General features: G+C 42.0%; 1 protein-coding gene across 1 annotated transcript in view; it reads left to right on the plus strand.

Moving 5' to 3' along the window:
• Positions 1-22,775, plus strand: part of sgcd (sarcoglycan, delta (dystrophin-associated glycoprotein)) — a 234,245-nt gene that overhangs the window by 43,577 nt on the left and 167,893 nt on the right. Inside the window, exon 2 of the mRNA XM_049591379.1 lies at positions 6,031-6,216. Within this exon, the coding sequence (XP_049447336.1) occupies positions 6,031-6,216 (186 nt within the window). The remainder of the gene's footprint in view (positions 1-6,030; positions 6,217-22,775) is intronic.

The raw sequence follows: 22,775 nt of genomic DNA on the forward strand, positions 1-22,775 counted from the left end.
ACATCTACCAGATACTGTATAATGATATCTTATATATATCTTATATAAAGTCAGGTAAGCAACCAGTATACCTCATTATCCACAAATACATGGTACTGCAAAAGTGCACATAAGCTTGTCTGGGAATATACACAGAGAAAGGTGTTATGGGTAAACATAACTAGTTTGCAGAGGAGTCGTCATGCACACAATTTTCAGAAATGTGTCTCGAGGTCCATGTGACAAACAAGTTGATTGATTTATCCAGCTTCTTGTGGGGAGGCTGGTTTGAAAAAGGAAAGTACAAAATAATACATTGCTCAGTAGTCCAAACACAAACATTATAAACATGGCAGGACCATGTTCATGTGGACATTATAGCAGTGACATCAGCATAGATTAGTGTCTCTGAACTTTCCACCATTGTTGTTTTTCTTTTCATGGATTTAACTGCATCTTGGTGACATATGGCATTTGGAGAAGGTGTGCACAATCAGCGCTTCGGCTGGTATCCTTCATGAGCCCCTTAAGCACCCCATGGCTCAAACCATGATAGTCAACACACAAAGGGATATTACCAAACTGCAGGTGTGTGTCAGTGGTGTGAAGGCTTACCTCAGACGTAGCACATTTACACATGAATGCGTGAGCACACACACTCTTCCCCTTCTGACTTGTGAGCAGCTGACACTGATGTTGGTGTCACTGTGAGAGTTGCTCTCCTGCCAAGACGCTGATGCTTCTCGTCTCTACAACACCTGGAGACACTTGGCAGCCTCTGCAGTATTCTGTTTTATTTGTATTCATTTCGTCTAGGTTTGTTGTCTTTTACTTTGGTCAAGGACATTTTTCAGTTCACATTATTTAAGTTTTTGGTAAACAGATTTGTTGAGTTCTACATTAAAGCACTTTCCATAAATTACGTTTTTATTACACAGCAATCTCATTTCCAATTTAGATTTGATATTCCTTTTATTAGAATATCAGCATTGTTGCCTTACAATTACAGCAACTGTTGCAAATTTACAGTAATTGAATTATTCTAATGAACAGAAAAGTATTCAGCTATTCTGTAACTTCCAAAGCCTGTATCAGTGATTTTACTATTAGGCTATTATAATTATGATAATACAAAAAGTAGGTTTAGGGAAAACTCTGAGTAAATTAGCCCATAGATGAGGGAAACTATATTTCCAGTCCAGAAAGAGAGGTAACTTAGACTCTAGTATAGTTACTGGGGTAACTGGCTTTGTGAACCTAACCTGCTTGCTGGTAGGTTTTCTTCAACAAACCCTGAGCTTCTTCTGTCAGTCATTTCTTTTAACCTCTTTGCCCTCACACTGAAATATTACACAGGGTCAAGTCACCCTCAGCTCAGAATGAAACCAGTGAATGTCCTTATGTTTTTGACTGCAGACATCTGCCCGTTTGTAAGAGCAGTTTATCACAAAGAATGTGCAATCTCAGTTTAAATTGTAAAAATCAGTATGAAGCTTCAGACACATGGGATCAATGAAATATTATCTCTATCACTCATTATGTGATTTGTTGCAGCGACAGAACATGACTTATGATATAGGAGAGTATATGTTAATATTTCAGAGTTAGCAGGCTGGTGGTGCAGCTGCAGAATATAAAAGTAAGTTAAGTGTGAATGTGTTTTATCAGTATCTTTAAAATTACATTTGTTGAAGTAGCTGAAATAAACCCACTGAATGCTGTTGAGCCAGTATCCCAATAGATGTCTATAAATAAGACTTTACTGCATTTTAACTTCCATGCCTTTCAAGTGCAAATCACCAGCCACATTATTACTGGATCAGATTGTTGGCTTATAATCATAGCCCCTTTTACACTGCCTGTTGAAGGCAGGAATATCACGCCATAATGCTGCTTAGTTGTGCTGTATTTAAGGTACAATCGTGGAAAAGGGGGGACAGAGTGGTCTCGCCTTTAAGCCACCATGGGGGGTAGTAACAGCGCAGGAACAGTATCTGTATAAACAGGACAGCCAGCAGGATGAGACCATGGGCAGGGCGGGTGTGACGTTTTGACGATGTGTTATGCGTGAGACCCACCATGGGAGAGTTAAAAAGGAGCTGTTAGCAATTAGCGGCTAACTCATGAAGAAGAACAGCAGCCGTCAATAGATGAAGAAGTTCCTGGTACTATTTGGGGGGCAGGAACTTTACAAGAACGTCCTCTCGTTCGGCCCTCTCAACCGCCGTGTCTCCATTGAGAGGGCGGAGTAGGAGGAAGGTTCCTGTAAAGTTACTGGGCTCTGGATGTGACGTAATCATTGCGCGACCATTTTGACCGGGGCGACGCTGGCTATTTTGTCGCTATTTTGTCGCCATAGTCTGTACAAATAATGGCTGTCGCTACTATCACGCCACCCATTGGTTTGTGGACTGGCGTTTTAAAGCTCAACTTCGGCATTTCGGCTGTTGCCATCTTGGTTTTTTTGGAGAGCCAGAAGTGAGCATATTTGGATAAGGGAGCTGTGGAGGAGCGAGGGGTGGACCTGACTCCTAAACTGTACCAACACTTCGCAGACAGCCCATCACTTAATCCGCCCCCCTCTTAAATATGCATAACATTGGGCCTTGATAAAATGTAAATGGGTGAAAAAAATTCACCCTCCTTACAATTGACATGAATGTTGAAATTAGCTTCAGAGACCAAAACCATTTTTTGTACTGGGCTTTAAACATGTTTATTTCTGCTTTAAAGTTTTGCATTTTAATATCGGGGTCTATGGGGATTTGCCCTGTTTTGGAAAAAGCATCTAGTGGCCATTCAAGGAACTGCAGTTTTTGGCACCTCCGCAATGGCTGCATGTTTTTAGCCTCAGAAGCACAGGCCTAATTCAGGGTGCACATACTCGAGATGATTTAACTGACTCTGATTAGCTTGTCTGGAACTGAAAACTCTTGAGTTTTCCATCCCATGGTTAGTCAGAATTCGGGGTCATATGTCCTCATTTCTCTTATCACATGTTAGGGATTTATTAAGTACTGTTCTCCAAAACTTTGTCTCAAAACTTTAATGTTATACAACTTTTTCATTTTTCTCTCTGCCATCAGCTTACCAAATTTAACTGACATGATCTGTTTCATTTTGAAGTTTTAGTTTCCTATCACTTTCAGGGTCAGTTATCTGAGCCTGTCGCACCACAGCAGAAAAAATCAAAAAAACAAATCTAGAAAGAGGAAATGGAAAACCTGTCTGTCAGTCTTTGAATCTTGTGCATGTGGTTTTTCATTATCAAACTCCTTGGTGTAAACAAATGTCAGAGTAGCCCTGTCAGCCGAACTGGATCCTGTTCAAACGGGTGATTTGACAGGACAGCGGTTTGTTCCAGGGTGAAGCTAGTGTGTCTGCCATGACTCACAACCACATTTGGAAGGTCTGTGCTGTGACAGGTGCTCGCAGATGGAAACATAAAAGAAGGTGCGATGCAGGATCAGGTGCGTTATTAATCCCCACTCACAGGCTGCAGCTCTTTATGAGGATTCTGCCAAAGAGCTGATCAAACAGCCGGGGTTACTTTTGGCTCATACAGCTGTTTGTCATTGTATTCATGTTTGTATTTGAATAAGTCTGAACCAAACAAACAGCTTGAGCAATCAGGTGCATGCTGCTGTTAAACTGTGAGATCAAGCCTAGATACTTCTGGGGGGCGAGGGATAATAAAAGAACATATTGAACTAAATCCAGAATTCGTTTAATAGGGAAGACACCTTGTCTTTACTTGGAGCCAGCTCGAGATGATCTCCACAGCTATTGCCAGAAAACTGGGTGTGCATATTAATGGTTTAAAGACATGCTGGTTAATTGGTGACTCTAAATTGGCCGCAGGTGTGAATGTGAACGTGAATGGTTGTCTGTCTCTGTGTGTTAGCCTGGCGACCTGCCCAGGATGTACCCTGCCTCTCGCCCAGTGTCTGCTGGGATGCGCTCCAGCCCCCCCCCGTGACCTCCAACGGGAAAAGCGGTTATGAAACATGGATGAATGAAAGAATATTCATGGTCTGCAGAGGCTAGTTTGCCATGGTTACCTCTCCTCTATCACCAGCATCATTTTCATTATGGACAGGACTAATGCAGCAATTTCTCATTTACAAAAAAACATTTTCTTAATGTGGCGCTATCTGCAGTGGAAAACATTTGCATTTGGTGGCTAAAGAGCCACTGGAAAAACAGAGACAGGTCACTAAACCACAACCAGTTTGGTGTTTGCACAGTGGTGCAGCTTAGCAGGTGCGTCAGGTTATGACACGACAGCTGCTGACAAAGTGAGCTCATACGCGAGGTCACTTATACGATATGCACATTTTCTTCTGGCGACTGGACCCGCTCTGGCTGCAAACACAGTTCTCCCAAACTGTGTGTCCCGAGCTTTTGTTACAGCAAAGCTGCCTGGAAATGTCCCAACTTTTCCTTTTGTTGGTCTCAAACAGAGGTCTGCTGCTGTCTGCTGCCTCGCAAAGGCATCACGCTGCGCTGAGCTTTGTAGGTGAGATTACAAACGAGAGTCTCATCAGAGACAGAAAAACATGAACTAGAAATTTGCCACAAAACTTTGTGTTTTTATCACTAAAACGGATACAGCTCTGACAGTCACCATTGTTCTTGACTAAAACTTTTGCACTGCACGGTGTGATGAACATTGCAGCCTGTAGGGGACTCTAATGAGCTTCATGTTATTTTTCCTCCAATTTAAAGTTAGCAAAGCTTTGTTTACTCATGCGGCACTGATTTCCCCCTTTTCTGTCAGCCTAGACATCACAAATATATGCCTCTTCATCTCCCTGCATCTCCCGTCAAACAAAAATGAAAATCCGACCGTACACAATGAGATTTCCCTGCTTTTGCTGACTGGTGCTTTGGAGTTTCCTCTGTAGCTTTCAGCACTTTCTCACCGGGCCCCTGTCTTGTGCCATTTGTTTCAGTTAGCGGGTAATGTGTGTGGTTGTCAAAACCGATTGGCTTTGGTGGTCTGAGCCGCGCACTCCAAAGCACGGTGGACAGTAAATTGTATTTTTCCACAGAGTTATTAGGCCATTATTATGGCGCTTGAAGTGAACAATGCTCCTCGTCTTCACAGGCAGACAATTAGAATCATCATTAATCGGCACTATCAGCACATCAACGGGGCAGAGGGGGTATAATGGAGTTATAGACCACTTATAGGGCAATCAATCAATGGGATTGCTAACTAAACTGTCATTCATGGTGCCCAAACTGAATGGCTGGTCAGTATTGGAGTGGAGTATGTGAGAGGAATGTTTATGGCATGTTATTTGTACTAATGTTCAGATGAGCCCCATCTCTTATCTTAAGGTCTTTTCCTAATCTACACAGTCTCTGCAGCTGCAACACAAATCTCCAAGCAATCACGGGTGGCTTCACCATGGAGGCCCGATGGGTTGCAATAATGGCTGAATACATAACAGCCAGACTAGACAAAGAGCGACTGTAAATTGTCGCAGTTAATGCTACTCACAAGCACCAAACAGCAGGCAGACGGAGTTAGCAACTAGCTGGTGAACACAGTGGAACATTTAGCAGCTAAATAGACAGATATGTCTCTCAAGAGTCCAAGTAGGGGCTGAAGAAGGAATGAATGCTGGACGTGCAGCTCTAAAAGAATGATAATGTTGCACTACTCGATGTCAAGGAGGCAACTCTGCTGACATGCTCACCATAACAGCTTTCTAAGTAGACAGTATGTGTATGTCGGGTTTACGGCTTGTTGCAGACAAGAAGCAAAATAAATGCAAGTAATGCAGCTTGGACTTAATGCAAATTCCCTCTAGCACTCTAAAATAAAACTATATCCCCTGTGTTGATTCCCACACTGCCCAATTGCCCAATAAGAGCTTTATAAATAAATAATGTAGTCCGTGCAAACCAGGCTGCAGACATGCCAAAAAAAGAGAAAGGTACAGAGAGTCTGACGGAGTCTTTGTATCAGTAACCGAGAGGTCAAGATGTTGCCCTCAGCCATAATCATTTCTTCCTTTTTCTCTCTGTGTCCCCTCTCAGATGACCCAAGAACAGTGCACTCATAGGAACAATGTCCAGAGTTCAGAGAAACCACAAGTGTACAAAGTGGGAATATACGGCTGGAGGAAACGCTGCCTTTACTTCTTCGTCCTGCTGCTGATGATCCTGATCCTGATCAACTTGGCGCTAACTATCTGGATCCTCAAGGTCATGAACTTCACCATAGTAAGTCACCTTTTCTCTTTTTATTTGGATCTCAACACGTGTGCGCCCGCGTTGATGAATCTGAGTTGTCATTGAAAGCAAGACAAAAACGATTGTAGCTGCATGAACGGTCCCATTTTCAAGGGGACGGATTAGTTCAACCAGCATGAAATACAGCAGCGTGATTGCTTCTATGATGAATATTTGAGTTGCCCTGCTCATGATGCCGGGTAATTCATTAAATGTTTCACAGTGATCCTTTGACAACAAGGTCACAGCTCTATCTTTGATGCTCCTACAGCCATTTTACATTGACACTTTATACTAGAATACATTTGGGTCACACTGGAGACATGTTCACCACTTATGGTAAGGTCTGATCTGCTTGCTGTCTGCTGCTGTTGGGATTCAGGTGTGAAAGTTTGTCTCTTACACACGTTGCACTTAACACTTTGTTGGTGATGCGGTCAAGTGCTTGCATGGTTGGCTTCTGTAGTTATAGTGGAGACACATTAAATGTGCCTGAGTAACTCTGCAGGGCTTTGAGTTATGATGCCATCAGTGTGTCTTGAATGTGTTTACCATCAGGATGCAAATCATTAGAAAAAAGTAATTGATACTGACCAATGATCTATAGAGTTCATGCTCATTAAATTGATAGTGCACCCAAAAATGAAAATTCAGCCATTATCTACTCACCCATATGCCGAGGGAGGCTCAGGTGAAGTTTTAGAGTCCTCACATCACTTGCAGAGATCCAAGGGGAGAGGAGGTAGCAACACAACTCCACCTAATGGAGGCTGACGGCGCCCCAGATTCAAACGTCCAAAAACACATAATTGAAACCACAAAATATCTCCATACTGCTCGTCTGTAGTGATCCAAGTGTCCTGAAGCCCCGACATAAAAAGTTGTTTGGAAAAACGTCATTTAAACTCAGTTTTTAGCCTCATTGTAGCCTGTAGCTCTGACTGCCTCTGTGTACAGAGCGTGAGACCAGCAAAAACACGTGAACACACATGAAGGCGGTGCCCATGTTTCACAGTCTCGTGCAAGCGCACACACGCGAGCGCAGTGCACAGATAGGCAGTCAGAGCTACAGGCTACAATGAGGCTAAAAACAGAGTTCACGTTTGAATCTGGGGCTCCGTCAGCCTCCATTAGGTGGAGTTGCGTTGCTACCTCCTCTCCCCTTGGATCTCCGCAAGTGATGTGAGGACTCTAAAACTTCACCTGAGCCTCCATCGGCATATGAGTGAGTAGATAATGGCTGAATTTTCATTTTTGGGTGCACTATCCCTTTAAAGCCACTTTACTGCAGGTATTTATGTTTGTAGTTTCCTGTGGACTTCACCTATCTGCAGCTGATGCCTCGGATATTTTAAGCAAAGTAATTATGTGTGTAATTAATGCTTGAAGTGTGGATGTGCGGTTTTGGTATCAACATTGCAAATTATAGGTAAAGTGTTTCCATAGAGACGCACGCTGCAGTGACATGTGGACCTAAATGCAGTAAAGTATAGTAAAAGAACTCAAAGTATCACTTTATTGATCAGCCTTACAATCTTCATTGTTTCCAGCTTTATTCCTTTTTCCCTTCACTCCTCCTTCACTGTTTGTCTCTGTCTTGTAAAAACAACAAAACAAACACCTTTTGTTCTCTCTATCTGGGGTGCATTTAGTCTAAGTGAACCAGAACGAAGGGATAAAACCTCGACTCTGAAGCTGTCACCCTGCTCCTCTCCGCTGAGCTACACCATGCTACTGCTACTGTACATCAAAGCAGAACAAAAAAAAAAAAAACAAATGCTCGGAGCTGGGAAGCTCACATATGAGTCATTTTAAGTGAAGATCACAGAAAAGATTATGCAGTCATTCAGATATTTTGTTTCCGTTTTTTGTTCTTTGTTATCCCTGCTGGGTTGTTTTTGCACTGTGGTTACATCAGCAATGTCCTGCCTCGTGTTAATGACCATCTAGTTTCTGTTTCTTTGCGTGACCAAGCCTTCCTCAGATTTTTATCCCAACAAACTGAAGTTAATGACAGCTTAATTTCCTGTTTGACACTGAAGAAATGCGCGCACTGGTGAAGATGCATGAAAAATGAAATATGCTTACACATGTCATCAGTAAACATCTAAACAGGGAAATAAAATGCTGCATTTAGTGTGGAAAATGCTTCGAAAAAGTTCTAAATGAAGCTGGTAAATGTGGCTTTTATAGTCATATGTACAAACTGCGACTCATGAATGAAACTAGAAGACAGCCCTCACAAATATGGTCACTGTAAGTTCTTTCTCTTTTTTGTCCGTATGCATCTTTTATCCATCACGCCCAGGGTGTTTGAGGTTTAACGAACTGGGGATGCAGTCGGTTTAATCAGTCAATTAATGAGCAATAAAAGAGCAAAATAGGCATTTACCTCAATAAAAGCAGCATGGATTATTAGGTTAAAGTACGTGAACAATAATAAAGATGTTGTACTCATGATCAAATTATTCCACTCTCTATCCACATCTGCAGTACAACTATATTTCCAAAACCCTGTGACGATGATCTCTAACTAAGTCTGACTGTTTTCTTTTCTCTGCCTTGTTTTTGTTTCACTATGTCTTACTGTCCCTGTCTCTCTAACCCAGTCTGCTTCCCTCTGACTCTCTCGCTCTGCTTAGTAATCCACTGTGCCTGTGATGAGTCAGAAACAGATGCAACAGAATACGACACACACACACACACACACACACACACACATTTATATAGCACATACAAACGCGCGCATGGCCGTTGCTGTGAATAATACATGAGGTCTGCTTCACAGTGGGGCTTTAATATGAGATCTACATAAATCAGAGAGCAGTTTCTCAGATGATGAGCTGTATGTTCTGACAGCACTGCACTCGGGGTGTTATAATGTTTTTAATGCGCCTGCCTGCAGATTATGGAATAAGAAAAAAAAACATGAAATGAGGTACATTTGAAAGGGACTAAAGCAAATCAGGCCTCCTTCATCGTGTAGCCCCGCCCTGCCCCAGGTGTGTAAGAGTGATTGTCAGGACGGTGGTTTGCTTTTTGTTTCAGTCTTCTTTGCATCAGTCACATGGGTTTCCATTTAATTTCAGATGAGAGCAGGGTTGCTGCTGTTTCTCAAGTTTGAACATATTGTCCTGCTCATTCTTGGACATCAAATACGGACTGGCACTTTTAATGAGAGAGAACCTGCTGAACTAGAAAAGTGCACCGAGTAGAGTGCAGGTCTGCGCCAGGCGGCCGCCCGAGCTATCTGCAGCCACTCTTGACAGTTCTTGCATTTCCAACAGAGGCACTGCAGTGTGTTTCAGAAGCATCCCGAAAGCTAAGAAAAATACACACTTTGTCTATTTTTCATTACATTTCATTTATTTTATTTATTGGACGACGCATATTAATCAGCATTCCTGACGATGTGCCAGTGTTAGCCTCCTGGCTAATTTTCAGCTGCAGTCCTTTGGCAAGATGTGTAGAAACCATAAAAGAAAAATTCCTTCGCTGTGGCTTTTGATGTAGCTAGGGCGCGTTGCTCAGAGCAGATCAAGTTTTCCTGCTAACGGGCACTAAATGTGAAATATAGATACAATATAATCATGAGGACGAATGTATTTTTAATAACTAAAACACAGCCACAAATCTTTGATCCATATCGTTCGTAACTGGACTTTTAATAGTATTGACTTTGTTTGCAGGCTTCAGCACAACAAAGTAGGAAATAACAAAAATAAACACAACTAAAATACACACACAAAAAAACATTTTCCTACTTATTTATGAAAGAAGCACAAATATCAAGGAAAAATGACCAAATCAACAAAGTTTACAAAATCTGGTAGGCAAATTGCTCTGCTTCTGAAATGCTTCCGGTGTATTGCTGATACTGGTTCCCTGGAGAGGGTGGAAAAAAGTTATACTTTTCTTTCCTGTCCCAAAAACTCATCTCATTGTGCACAGATGAACGATGTTTGACTTCCCCCAGAGATCCCTGCCTGTCTGGCGGCAGATGTCCACTTGCAGCGACACGGGGTGAAGCCAAACACTGTTCATCTGCACACACTGCGATGCCACACAGCTGGTTCAATATCAGCAAAGTTTCCCTTTATATTCATTGTCTTGTGTGGCAATCAGCAGTGATGTGGTGGTTCACTTTTACACTGTGATCTGTAGCCTATAGTTCGGCTTTAGCTTCTAACTAAAGCTTCAGTTTGACATCCTGGATATATCCTTCAAACACAGACTGTAGACCCCTCTGTCTGCTTCTCTCTGGAATCACTCTTTCATTGTTCCAAAAACATGATAATATTTCTTCAGGGAGTGCAGTTAGTTACAGTGTGGGCTCCAGGCTTACTCCGACAGCTTGTGAAGAGTGCTCCAAGGATGACGTTTTTCTGTAGGCCGATGTAGAAGTTAGCGTCGCCCTGTTTCCTTGTCAAAAAGCCAGTGGGTTCTTTTGAGACCAAACTTTTCTATTGATGTCAGTTTTCAAGCCATGACGATGGCCAAAATGTGGTCTGCAGCAGATGGTTAGGCCTTCCTGTTTTTAGCCAAGGCTGTTTCCAGAAAACTCGCAGCCCTTACCAGCTGGTTAAGAGGAGTGAGGAGTTAGCTGTCAATAGCATTATAAAACAGCCAACACAACAGGGTTTTCAATAATTATGAATCACTGAAACCACGAGAGGTTATATGTCTTGTTTAGTAGTTATGATTGTCTCTGAAGTGATTAAAGTAGCAGGACAAATATTTGGGGACCTCATTATGAACCATTTTTTGAGTAAATCCCAATCATTGTATGACTCATTTATCAGCTTGAAAGCAATTAAGTTTGAGAAAATGTGAGTTGAAAACAACCCTAATAAACTTGTCTGGGCAGTCTGGTGATATTTTTTTAATGTGTTATGGTGTGCTATTAAACCAGAATGTGGCAGCATAGTCAAAATGACATTGAACTATAGCTCTGGCTAAGGTCTTTACTGTTGATCTATCCAGAAACCTTTATTGTCTTGCCAAGAATTTAGTCTTTTGGCAGATGTTTGTGAGGGCTTTCACAGCCAGTCTCCCCCAATTGGTGTTTATATAATGTACATCCTAAATAGTTCACTTTGTCCTTTGCCAAAGTAACAGTCTCTCTTACCTTTACCTCCATCTCCAGGGTCTTTCCTAGTTTTAATCTGGATCCAAAAACATGGCTTCTGCTTTTCCTAGATGAAGAGATAGCTTGTTATTAGATAGTCAAGTCTCAACATTTTCAAGCTCTTTACCCAAACGCTTTTCAACAACTGCTGAATCTTTATGAGATATGAGAATAGCTGAATCATCTGCATAGAAAAACAGTTCAGATGAACACGCTTGCAGGTGCATGATGAGATGCAAATATTTTATTATTCTTCCCTTTGTGTAGTGAAGTGTACTTTCAATAACTGCGGGTTTAAATCACTCACAACGACTCTGTTTGAGCTCCCGCCTCGTCTCACTTCTGGTATGAATTCCCACTAAAGGGATAAATTCTAGGATTTTGGGCTCTAAAGTGTGAGCACCCTCTCAGAAGTTCAAAGTGTTAAAGCAGTTTTCTGTTGGCAAATTACAAAGAAGAACCTTTGCAAACTTTTACCTTGCTGCAGCCAAAGCAGAACACCACACGCACAGCAGTAAAGTCTGTGGTTATGGGATGTTTTGTTATCTACCGAATTAATTTGAAGGCTTCAGGACACACACCAGCCAACTGAAACAGTATCCCTAATGAGCCAATAGAAATCCATAAATGTACATGAGATCAGCAGATGCTTGTAGATTTATCCCTGCATTCAAAGCAGCTAAACTGAAGGAGTCTGAGTGAGTAGGAGGGGGAGGAGGAACGCTGGAGGTGGGGGAGCTTAGAGGTATGAAGAGATTAAATATTTACTGTACACCAACTGCAATTACAGAGACGAGTGTGAATAATGAATATGGACAAGCAGTGGACATCGGGGAGAATGATGTTGGTGTGTGTGGGAGGATTTGAGTCGATGTGCAAGAACTGTAGAGTGTGTTTAAAATGTGTTTCTGCCATAAAAAGCCACTGAACTACGTTTCACCTGTGTAGATCTCGAAAAGCATTCTCTGTACATATGTGGAAAAGCGTACAAATCTGCACTGTGGGTGCACACTCTTGGATTTCAAGAATTGTTTAAATATTAATGTGGATTTCTCATTGGCACTCATCCATTCGGTTTAAATGTCTTTCAGAAAATGAAATCCCCTCTGACCTCTGACACCAGTGCAGCCAAGCAAAAAAGAAAGCTATCGACAGAATGTCACCGCCATACTTTTATCTGTTTTTCAAAGATGGTTTCCCAGTCTCGGACTTTACAGTAGCTCCCTGCAGCTTTTTGTTATCTAGTTACTCTGAGTTGAAGTTCAGCCTGAGATCACTTTTACGTAGTTCGAACTTACTATCCTTAAATGGATTTTTTTTTCCTGAATAGCGAGACTGACCTCTGCTCTTCTTTGGGATGTTCCTCCACCGTGAAATTGAGCAGCCTGTAGAGCCATGAGTCAGGCAAAGGGAGCTTGAGTGGTTCAGGAACACTAAGAATTACTAGAGTATGCCATGGCGCAATTTGGAGATGTAGTCCGCAATTTTAACCAAAAAAAATGCTGCCCAAACCCATCCTTAACCCAGGGGGTATTTCTCTTTCATTTACTGTAGTAAATATGTAGCATACAGCATATTCGCATAACTGAGTCTCCTGTGAAGAGTTCCAACTTCCTGCCTGGTTTTAAATATCCACAAACGCAAGCAGAATCCATTTTGTGGAAATACAAGCAGCAGTGTGTCAAATGTTCCGATGCTCTTTACGCAGCTGCAGGTTATTAGACCACGAACAGACTTGTTCACACACATTACTGTGTTGCATTTTCTCCATCCGGGGCCGTGCTCACCACTCTTATTTTGAGCTATTATGGAAATGTGTGTCAAGTCCAACTTGAGAGCTCCCTGCTCTACAAATGGCTCTTTTAAAAAACCTGCATTAGCATGGGTCAACAGCTTGTTATCGGTTGATATCACTGTGAGTACTGTGCATCACACACAGGAGAACACCAACAAGCACCTGTACAAATACACTGATATGTCGAGGCAGGAGCTTGTGAACAGAAAGTGTTTCTGTGTAAAAGTTTAGATATTAAGTGGGATTAGTGCTGTGACACACACATGCTCATAAATGCAACGCAAACATGTTCTCACAAATGCATTTCACTCTTTGTTGATTTAGACGAGTGCACACTTTTCTCCTGAAAACACATATGTTCACAGATATGTGCATCCCTGACCCTAGACACAGATGGACACACACAAGCACACTTGTGACTGCATTAGTCAGATCATGTAAGGACTGATTTGAAAAAATCTGCAAAAGCACAAAACTATTTCTGAGCACTATCCAGTCTACAAGGTGACGTAACAGATGGTTAAGCATGCAAGGAGAGATGTATGACTACATTCCAGCGAGAAATAAGAATTCTGTCACATGTAATTACCAAAGCTGCCAACTCTCACTTTTGGCTGTTCGGATCTCTTGAACTCAAACTCAGACTGAGAGTAGAATAATTTGTGTAAGTACCATTGACAGTATTAAATAATGGAAGTAACCACCGTGACATCACCCATTGGTTTGTGAAGTCCTGTTTCAAAGCCTTAAGTTCAGCATTTTGGCCATCCCCATCTTGGATCTTTGGAGCCAAAAGTGACCATATTTGGACAAGAGGTTGAAGATAAGCCAACCACTACCTGTTAGTATGGTTAGCATGGTGCATTTACAGCTGTGGTTAACTGTGCTAATGCTAATGCTAACTTTTTGTAGCAAAAAACAGGCTTAAAACAATTTAAACAAAATGTACCCACCAGAAAACCAGAATATCCGTCTCCTAAGAAAGTCGTTTAGTTCAAGCAAATGCTGAACAAAACTCTGTAGACAACAAAAATGCTAATTATGACGTGAAAACACATGCCTATAGGCAGACTCTGTTACCCCATGGTTACGTTAAGTAACCAACGTTGTTGTTGTGACTTTTCAAGGCATGGCACCCACTTGTCACTCAAAGCAGACACGCCTTAATTATATTAAAATGGGTAAGTTGTATAAAAATCTCCCCATACAGTTTCCATGAATGGGAAAATTAACAATAGAGACCCAAACTGTTTTTTGTACCAGGCTGTGAACATGTTTAATCCTGCTGGGCATTGTAGCATGGGGGTCTGTGGGATTGACTTATTTTTGGAGGCAGCCTCAAGTGGCCATCCAAGGAACTGCAGTTTTTAGCACTTCCTCATCGGCTTCATTTTTCAGCCCTGGAGGTTGCTGCTTGGTCAGAACCCTCCTTCTACTTTATTACTATGAGATAAATACAGCAAACAATATGATATTTTTTTAAACCACTGTGCAGGCTTTTAACTTTGAAAAGATGTGACCCTAACTTCCAGAATTGGATGTGTCCTGTTGTAGCTTTTCAGTAAAAAATAATTGGCAAGCAACCTTTTAAGGTCCCATTTAGAATCTACCAAAAGAAGCATGAAAGAATTTCCACGTGTTCACATAGCAAATCTAATTCTGTTGTTACGAATTTGTCCTTTCATCCTCAAATGTTAACTTGCAGACTGGAAAGTGAAAGAAACTGTTTTGTGCTCGCTTGAATCCTTTATGGTTTTATAAACAGTTTACATGTCAGAGAAGTAGCAGAGAAACTGTAGAGAGCCAGTTTAAATCGCTTTGCTCATTGGATTCATGCTACAATGCAATGCTGGTGCAATTAAAACCCTTACTTTGGAATTTCTTTACTTCAGTAAAAACATCTGTCTTTCTGTGAAATGATTAAGCTTAAAACATTTATACTGTAGGAACCTGTTATTTAACTTTCCTTGAAGTTTGTCGCCAACGCACCCTTTTCTCACATAGAGCAGCTCCAGCTTATGACTGAGTGTAATGTTAAGCATGTATATAGTTAATTAAGTGAAGCCCTTAAGGCTAAAGCATTAGCGGTAAGATGGCGAGCAGCCTGTAGTTGGCCTTCACAGTCAGGGTCACAATCTAAGAGAGCTCAGGGCAGCAAAGTCATTACAAGTTAATAGAATTCCCATAAATTTAAAATAAAGGGTTAAAATGCTCCCAATTAGCATTGTGCTTAATTAGGAGCAGCCACTCTAATTTCACCCCGCACACGTTTTTTATTAAGCTGTCAAACACAACTGTGTCAATGCAGCTGATGTCCCCTGAGGGCCGTTGGTCTTTGATGGCCTGTTTCCAGAGTGATCCTAATGACTTTTCTATTTATTTAGTTATTTTTTCGAAAATGCAGCCTCCTAGCAAACCAGTGCATGTATCAGCCGTACAAATACAATAAATCATGTGATGATGGAAGACTGCTCCAGCTCTGACCTCTTGAGAAAGATCTGCAGAATGTTTCCAGTAGTCGGGAGCAACTACATGTCCTGTGGGATACAGTGATATGTTTGTCTGATATGAAAACTGCAGCTTCAGTCATGAAGTCAATCCAACTTTGATCCATATATTTATGACTGTTATGTAAGAGTGTTGGTGCAGGTATGTCTGCGTGTACATACAATAAATATCTGTGTGTCGTGCAGTGTGTGTGTGTTACGCCTTGCCTCTGTCTCTAGAGATCTACAGCTCATGCGGCTGCATTCCCAGCTTCCCCTCATGTTAAATAGGCTAGCTGTAGCAGCAGAGTCAGCCAGGGGCTCTCACATTGAGACAGATTAAAGTGGCTGCACCTCATGTACATGACGGTCCAGAGTCTGTGTGGTAATGAGTAAAAAGAAGGGGCGGGGGTGATGTATTGGCTGCCCTCCCTTCCGGGTCCTTCCACTCCAGTGAACCAGGCCTGCTCACCAGCCAAAAAAGCGGCCTAGAGGGAGGAGGGAGCCGATATAATGGTGAGACTTGAGAGCTATTAACATCTGAGAGTCAGCTCTCTTGTTGAATTTGTCTCCCCTCTGTCCAGAACTGGATTAGAGAATACAGGGTTTGGGGCTTGTTCTCACTGTGTGTCGGCTCTTTTTTCAGAGGTGGAATTCTAATTAGCTTCCTTTTGTCAACAAAACAAAGTAAGAATACAGGATCCCAAAGTTTGGGATTTAATATTTAGTCATTGATTTAGTAGGGTTTTTATGATGAAAGTTAAAAGAATAAAATGGATGTTATATGTACTTACATGGAGCAGGAAAAGCGTATGAAAATCAGATGAGAAGGTAAAATGTATGGAAAACAGACAAACGGACACATACTGCATATTAAATCACCTGGAAAATGTGAGGTTGGGTGCTGGGGGCTGGGTGCCGATTCTGTGCCAGCTTTCAAGGGTGCGCAGACAGGTTGCTCCAAGGTTGCTTACCGACCATGACCAGCATCGTATCATAGCCCACTAACCAGAGATTCAGAGTTGAGAGCTGCATATCGAGCCCAGTCTCACACCGACGTTGTTGAAATCTGGTGCTTGGGCAGTGACTTGCGGCATCAGAAACCAAAGGCGTCTTTTAACATTGGCATGATACGCGGCTAGTTGCGGTTGTAGTTTAACAGCGCATCAGGGGGAAACATGGCGGGACAAGGATGAAAGTTAAGGCAGCGAAAGTCCGAGTGGGGCGGGCAGGAGGGGTGGTGGATGGGTCCAACAAACACCCACTTTCAACAGAGAAAGCAGTGTTCGCATCCTGTAAGGTTCTTAAGCCAAACCCTGGTCTTTTCCCTAAACCTAACTACTTATTTTTGTTGCCTAAACCCAACCGTATGTGTTTGTTGTCAGAGAAAAAAAAACGCACCGACGTAGTGCGTTTATTTTTGTCTTGAAAGAATAGAACTCGACATGGTGTTCCAGAACATCAACAGCCAGCGCACCCAGGGTACCTTGCATATCGTATGTGGATGTGGAAAGGCCATGACCAATACGTCAATATGTGACGAGGTCGGAGTGAGAATGTGTTGGCCTTTCCTCCAGGCATTGTTTTTTAAGTGTGTATTAGGCCATATGTTGTATGGGGGGTGGATGAAAAGCAGTTGTGCACTAAAAAGATCTACTTCTCCTCCATGTTTATCACAGACTGATATTCATGGAAGAAAGGCAAGATATGCACCGGCTGTGATTGTTTGTTCCTCGACACATGACATGCGGTTCACGTTGCTGCATTCCAAAAGTTGAAATTTGTTTATCTCAGGGCACAGCTGTCCCGCCCTAAAAAAAACAGCCGCTAGGGAATGCGAGTTTGTCAGACAGTGTCGGTCTCTATTTGAGCGAAACGTCTGTGCATCTACATTGAAAACAGTGGATTTGGGGACGCAAAGAATGCAACATCTGTACGAGCCTTCAATATGCAAACTTTCTATAGCATCACTGTTTGTGGAATTGCTGCCTTTGTATTTTCTCTCCTGTTTAAAACTGTACTCTGAGCTGTTCTTGAGATGTACTTTTGAAGTACGAGTCAACATTCTGACACATGGGAACAGAAAATTAGAGGCGTCAAAGTTGATTTAAGACAAATGATGGATGAATAAAGAAAGTGACAAACAATAGATTAGATGTACAACAGATGTAAGTTGATTTATTTAATATTACAGATGGTTTAATGGATTTTACAAATATGGAAAATGTGACCAAAAAAAGTTTGTATGAATGTGCAGTGAAAACAACAGATTGACTGTCCTAGAGGATCAAAATAAGTATGTCTTCAGCTCAGCAGAAGAAGAGTCAGGACAGATCTATAATCAAATACTGCTGCTGAGACCAGTGGAACGTTTTGCCTGAAGCAACATCACATGGTGTTGTTTTCTTACTGCGGCAGCTTTTACTTGTGGTGAAAGGTTAGCATTTTTGTTGTAGTGGTCTCTGGGGGGGAGACAAAGAGAGAAGAAGAGGAAAAGAAGGAAGTTAGTCCAGGAAACAGGAAAAGAACTGATGTGAAAGCAAAAAACACATTCGGATGCTTTCAGTCATGTTAATGAATCTCAAATACGCCAAATGCCCACAAATGTTTCAAAAGTTTGACTCAAGAACTTTTTAGTATGAATTAGAATTGCAAATATCAGAGGGCAGCTGTAGCAAAAGAACATAATATAATTTAAAGCATTTTAAAAACTTTCCCAATTCTTGCAGACATCCATCATGCTGTATACACTATACATATTCAGAGTTCGTCATAGAAGTTGGTTGATTTACTAAATGCCATTATACTGACAGATAGGAATTAACTTTGTTACTGTAGAGCACTTTAACAGGACACACAGCCAGAGATGGTCCGCCTGGTCTGTGCTGCCAGGGAGAGATTAATGAGGGCAAGGGAGGGATAAAAAGCTCAAAACACTTTCCATTTTCTTTACCTGGTTCCCCACTGGAGCCTGTACTTAAAGTGAAGTGAGGTGAAATGTTGTGACTGTGTGATACAGCTCACTGCTCCTGGGAGACTAAAGCTCTGCAGGAGGAGGTTTACAGCAGCTTCACACTGGGCCATTGAACCAGGAGCTTCCGCCTCCCCAAGTCCCAGAAGAGGCCAAAGCGGGCCTGGCAGTGCCAACAACTCTGACTCTCTGGGCCCAGAGGAGCAGCTTGACCTTCCCCTCTGCCTCCAAACCATCAGCACTCACCAACTCCCCAGAAGCTCGCTGTCCGATGTTGTTTATTCATATTTGCTGGTTTACTGAATACAGATTTCAGCAGGAAATCTGCCAAGGTCATAGTGATGTCTCTGAATTGCAGTGGGAGCTGCTGTCATTTTAGACTCAGTTAGGAAAACTGAAGATGTGAGGTTATTTTTTCGACCAGGGCATTCACAATTTATGTTTAAGGGTTGCTCACCCAGAAAGAAAAACGTATTTACTTTTAGTGGTATCTAGCGATGCGGATAATTCGGAGATATCTGTCTAGGCTGAGATGAGGCCCTGGGGCCAGCTGCAAAAAGTACCTTAAGTGAAGATTTTCCTTAAACTCTAAGTTAAGGTTGTCTTTAGATAAAATTCAGTCAGGAACATTTTAGTCAAAGAAAACTTTATTTCCTTTGGCAGTATTATATTTGTCGGTATGGCTCTGTTCTGGGGCCACTCTGATTTTCCTATGGCCTATGCAGGAAGCCTCTTCCACGCGCTTACGTGGGAAGGCGAAAAGAGCAAACCCCCCTGCCCTTCCACACGCTTACATGGAAAGCCTTAAAACAGAGAGAACACACCTCCCTGCCCTTCCATGTGCCTACATGGAAAGCCTAAGGCAGATGGAGCAGCAGCAAAGACCCCCCTGGGAACAGAACAGAGCAACATCAATGACAAACCCTGAATGCGATTTGCCAATTGGTTGCATGGAAGGGAGTCATGTGATCTATCGGCTGACTCCCTTCCATCAATCAGCTGCTTCATCAGTTGATTGGGCTGCTTGAGATCAGCTGATTTTGCTGGGAGGTGAGTTGAACTTGACATCATGTCCTGCCTGAACTAACACAATGCTCAATTTCATTGCACAAAACATCCTTAAGTCTTGTCCTAAAGTTACACTTAAAGAATCGCTTATAGTTTATTAAACTATTGCACAGACAACCTCAGAAACAAAAGGAAGGGAAAAAACACAAGGTACCTCAGACTGTATCTTAACAACAACATGGCTGAGTTTATGGTGATAGCTGAGGAAAATGAAGGCATCCGGAGAAGAGAACCTGATGAGCACCCTTAATAATGAGCAATTGATTTTGCGCTATAAATTTGACCGGAGGTCAATTTATGATTTGCCTCAACACCTAGAGTTGGATCACTAGACTTTCTGGAGCTGCACTCCTGCAGCCATTTTACAATTAATGATTGCTCTGTGGTTTTATGCAAAGGGATCTTGCTGACCAGTTATTGGTCTATTGGTATGTTCGTCATGTTTGCTGATTTACTTTTCACTATGTTCTTTCTTTTGTTGAATTCCTTTGTTTTTCGTGTCTTCTTACCTTCTGTCATTTTTTTTTATATTTACTACCAGGCCAACTTTGTTAGAGGATACTTAAATGCCACAACAGGTAGCGTAGGTTAGTACAAGCGTATATTCAAGCAAACAAATGGTCTCCATGGAAACAGTAGAATTTTACTCCTGTGAAATTTCTTTCAGCAATGTAAATGACTTCATGTCTGTCCTTGACGAAGGAAACCTTTTAAGAGATTCTGTGCAACACCCTTGAGTAGTAGTCATCAGCTAAGGTAAAACTAAACCTTAAGTGTCATACTTAAGGAGTGAACTACAGGTACTTTGTGCAAATAGCCCCCTGATAAAGAACGCACATATTACCCAACACCATGATCACTACCTTTTACTTCTGAACAGGACTTTAAAAGATTTCTACAACAGCCCAGCTGGTACAAATTCAGTCAGCAGGGATGAACTCAATCGCAGCAGCTCTGGGAGGGCAAAGCCTATATACTTTAAAGTAGGACTTGAACCATTACCTCTCCTTTATGTGATGACCCGTACTCTGATATAACAGTAGAGGCTCTGAAATAGTTCGTAATACAAGCAGTCAGGACAGGAGATAACCTAAGAGCTGCAGAGATGTTTACCTCTTCCTGTAATCTGAGAGAGGAGTGCCAGCCTATATTTACGGTTCAGAGACACGCAACTACACACAACTCTGTCGGCCTCTGTTTCTCTGACAGACACACACACACACACACACACACACACACACACACACACACACACACACACAGCTGTGTGTGCTTGTTGTGCTGGTTTATGAAGCAGAGTGATTTGGGCTGTGTGGCAGCAGGAGAGTCCTCAGTCAGCCTTCACTCACTCAGACAGCTTTCTCTACCAAATTAATGCTCAGTAGTTTACCCTATGCTTAGCTGTAAATTGAGAGTTTTGACATTTATGAGTCATCATCATTTTCAGTCATCACTAATAGGTGTAGTATTGTCCGACTTTTACAAATGTTTGCATGTATCTAATGCATCATATTGTGGGATTGTTAGCAAACGTATTTTCATTCTGTTGTGAGGTTTTTTAAATTATATTGAGCCCACGCTCAGACTCCAGACACAAAAATGGCAGAGAGTAAATGTAGCAAATAAAGAGATACATTAGACACATCCATTATGTCTCCCACCTTCTCTACAAAGTCCCCAGGGCTCATTTTGTTTTCCATGTGTTTAAGCAGTTTGTTTTGTAGATGGCCTGCTGACAAAGTGAAATAAATGTAATAAAATGGCAAGTCCGGAAATGTTTCTTGTAAGATTTCCGACAAAATGCTTTTCTAATCTTAAAAAAAAAGGACTGAGATGCCTCAAGTGTTTTCTAGTTGACCAACCAAAAGTATTCACTAGTGCACTAGTCAGCTCCCTCACTAGCTTTCACCAACAAACACGACCAACTGTGTTTGTCAGCATTCAAAAGGAAGTAGGTGGTAACGCTTTAGGTAATGGTACTCTGGGGGCCTTTACCAAACTACCCCCGTCTTCCTACCCACTGCCACTCTTTCCGCTGCAGATTGGAAAGTTTGTCCCAGAGCTACACCCAAGTGAAGGGTGTATTCATCTGTAAGGGGGACTACAGACAGAGTTGCTCTTCCTGGCAGTGGGAGCGGGGAGAGTTTGGTTTGGGAAACGCCCTGGGTCTCTAGACTGGGACGTAACCTTTGCAAAATCCATGTGCCTATTATGACATGGAAATCAAGCATTAAGGACTTCAAATTTCTTATTTCAACGTAGAGACTTTAAGGAGGTGGCTTGAGTGTCGAGGAAACACAACAAGATACTACATGGATTGTCCCGTTCATGTTTTAAAATCTTACTTTATATCTTAAAACGACAGACAAAACTGAGATCTTAGCTCAATAAATGATTCATCAATCAAAATGACTGAAAGCTTTCAATCAAAAAGAGATTTTTTATGAGAATACACAGCTGCCGTCTTAGTTTATGGACAGCTAAAAGTTAAGATCACTTTTTTTTTTTTTTCAGGTATTGACTGATGGGGAACTGCCCATTGGTTCGACAGCCCATTGGTTCAACAGCCGATTGTTCCGACCACATTAAACTCATTGTTCCGAAGTCCGTTCCGAAATCATCATGATGCCCTGTGGTTAAGGTCTGTTTAGGTTTAGGCACAAAAACCACTTGGTTAGGGTCAGGAAAAGATCATGGTGTGGGTTAAAATGAAAAAGAAAGTGACAAACACAGCCTGCTCCGCCTCAAGCTGGTTGCGGCGCACCATACGCCCGCTGCGAACCGTTCAGCACCGCGGACAGTCGGACTAATGGGATGTCGAACCAATGGGCTGTCGAACCAATGACATGGACCCGACTGATGACTTTCAGGAGACAGTATTTTTCCACAATGTAGGCCTTTGAATTCTTCATCCTTTTAGAGTTAAACCTTTTCCTTGCAAAAACCTACGCAATTATATCTATTTTGTGTGTGTGGGGGTGTGGGTGGGGGTGGGGGTGGGGGCACATACGCTACAATATGAGACCATTTTCTCTTTATAGATAGCAGCTCAATCATAATGCATTTGAAGACTCTCAGCAGATAAACATCCCTGGCTCTGCT

The sequence above is a fragment of the Epinephelus fuscoguttatus genome, linkage group LG12 (assembly GCF_011397635.1).
Source record: "Epinephelus fuscoguttatus linkage group LG12, E.fuscoguttatus.final_Chr_v1".
NCBI lineage: Eukaryota > Metazoa > Chordata > Actinopteri > Perciformes > Serranidae > Epinephelus > Epinephelus fuscoguttatus.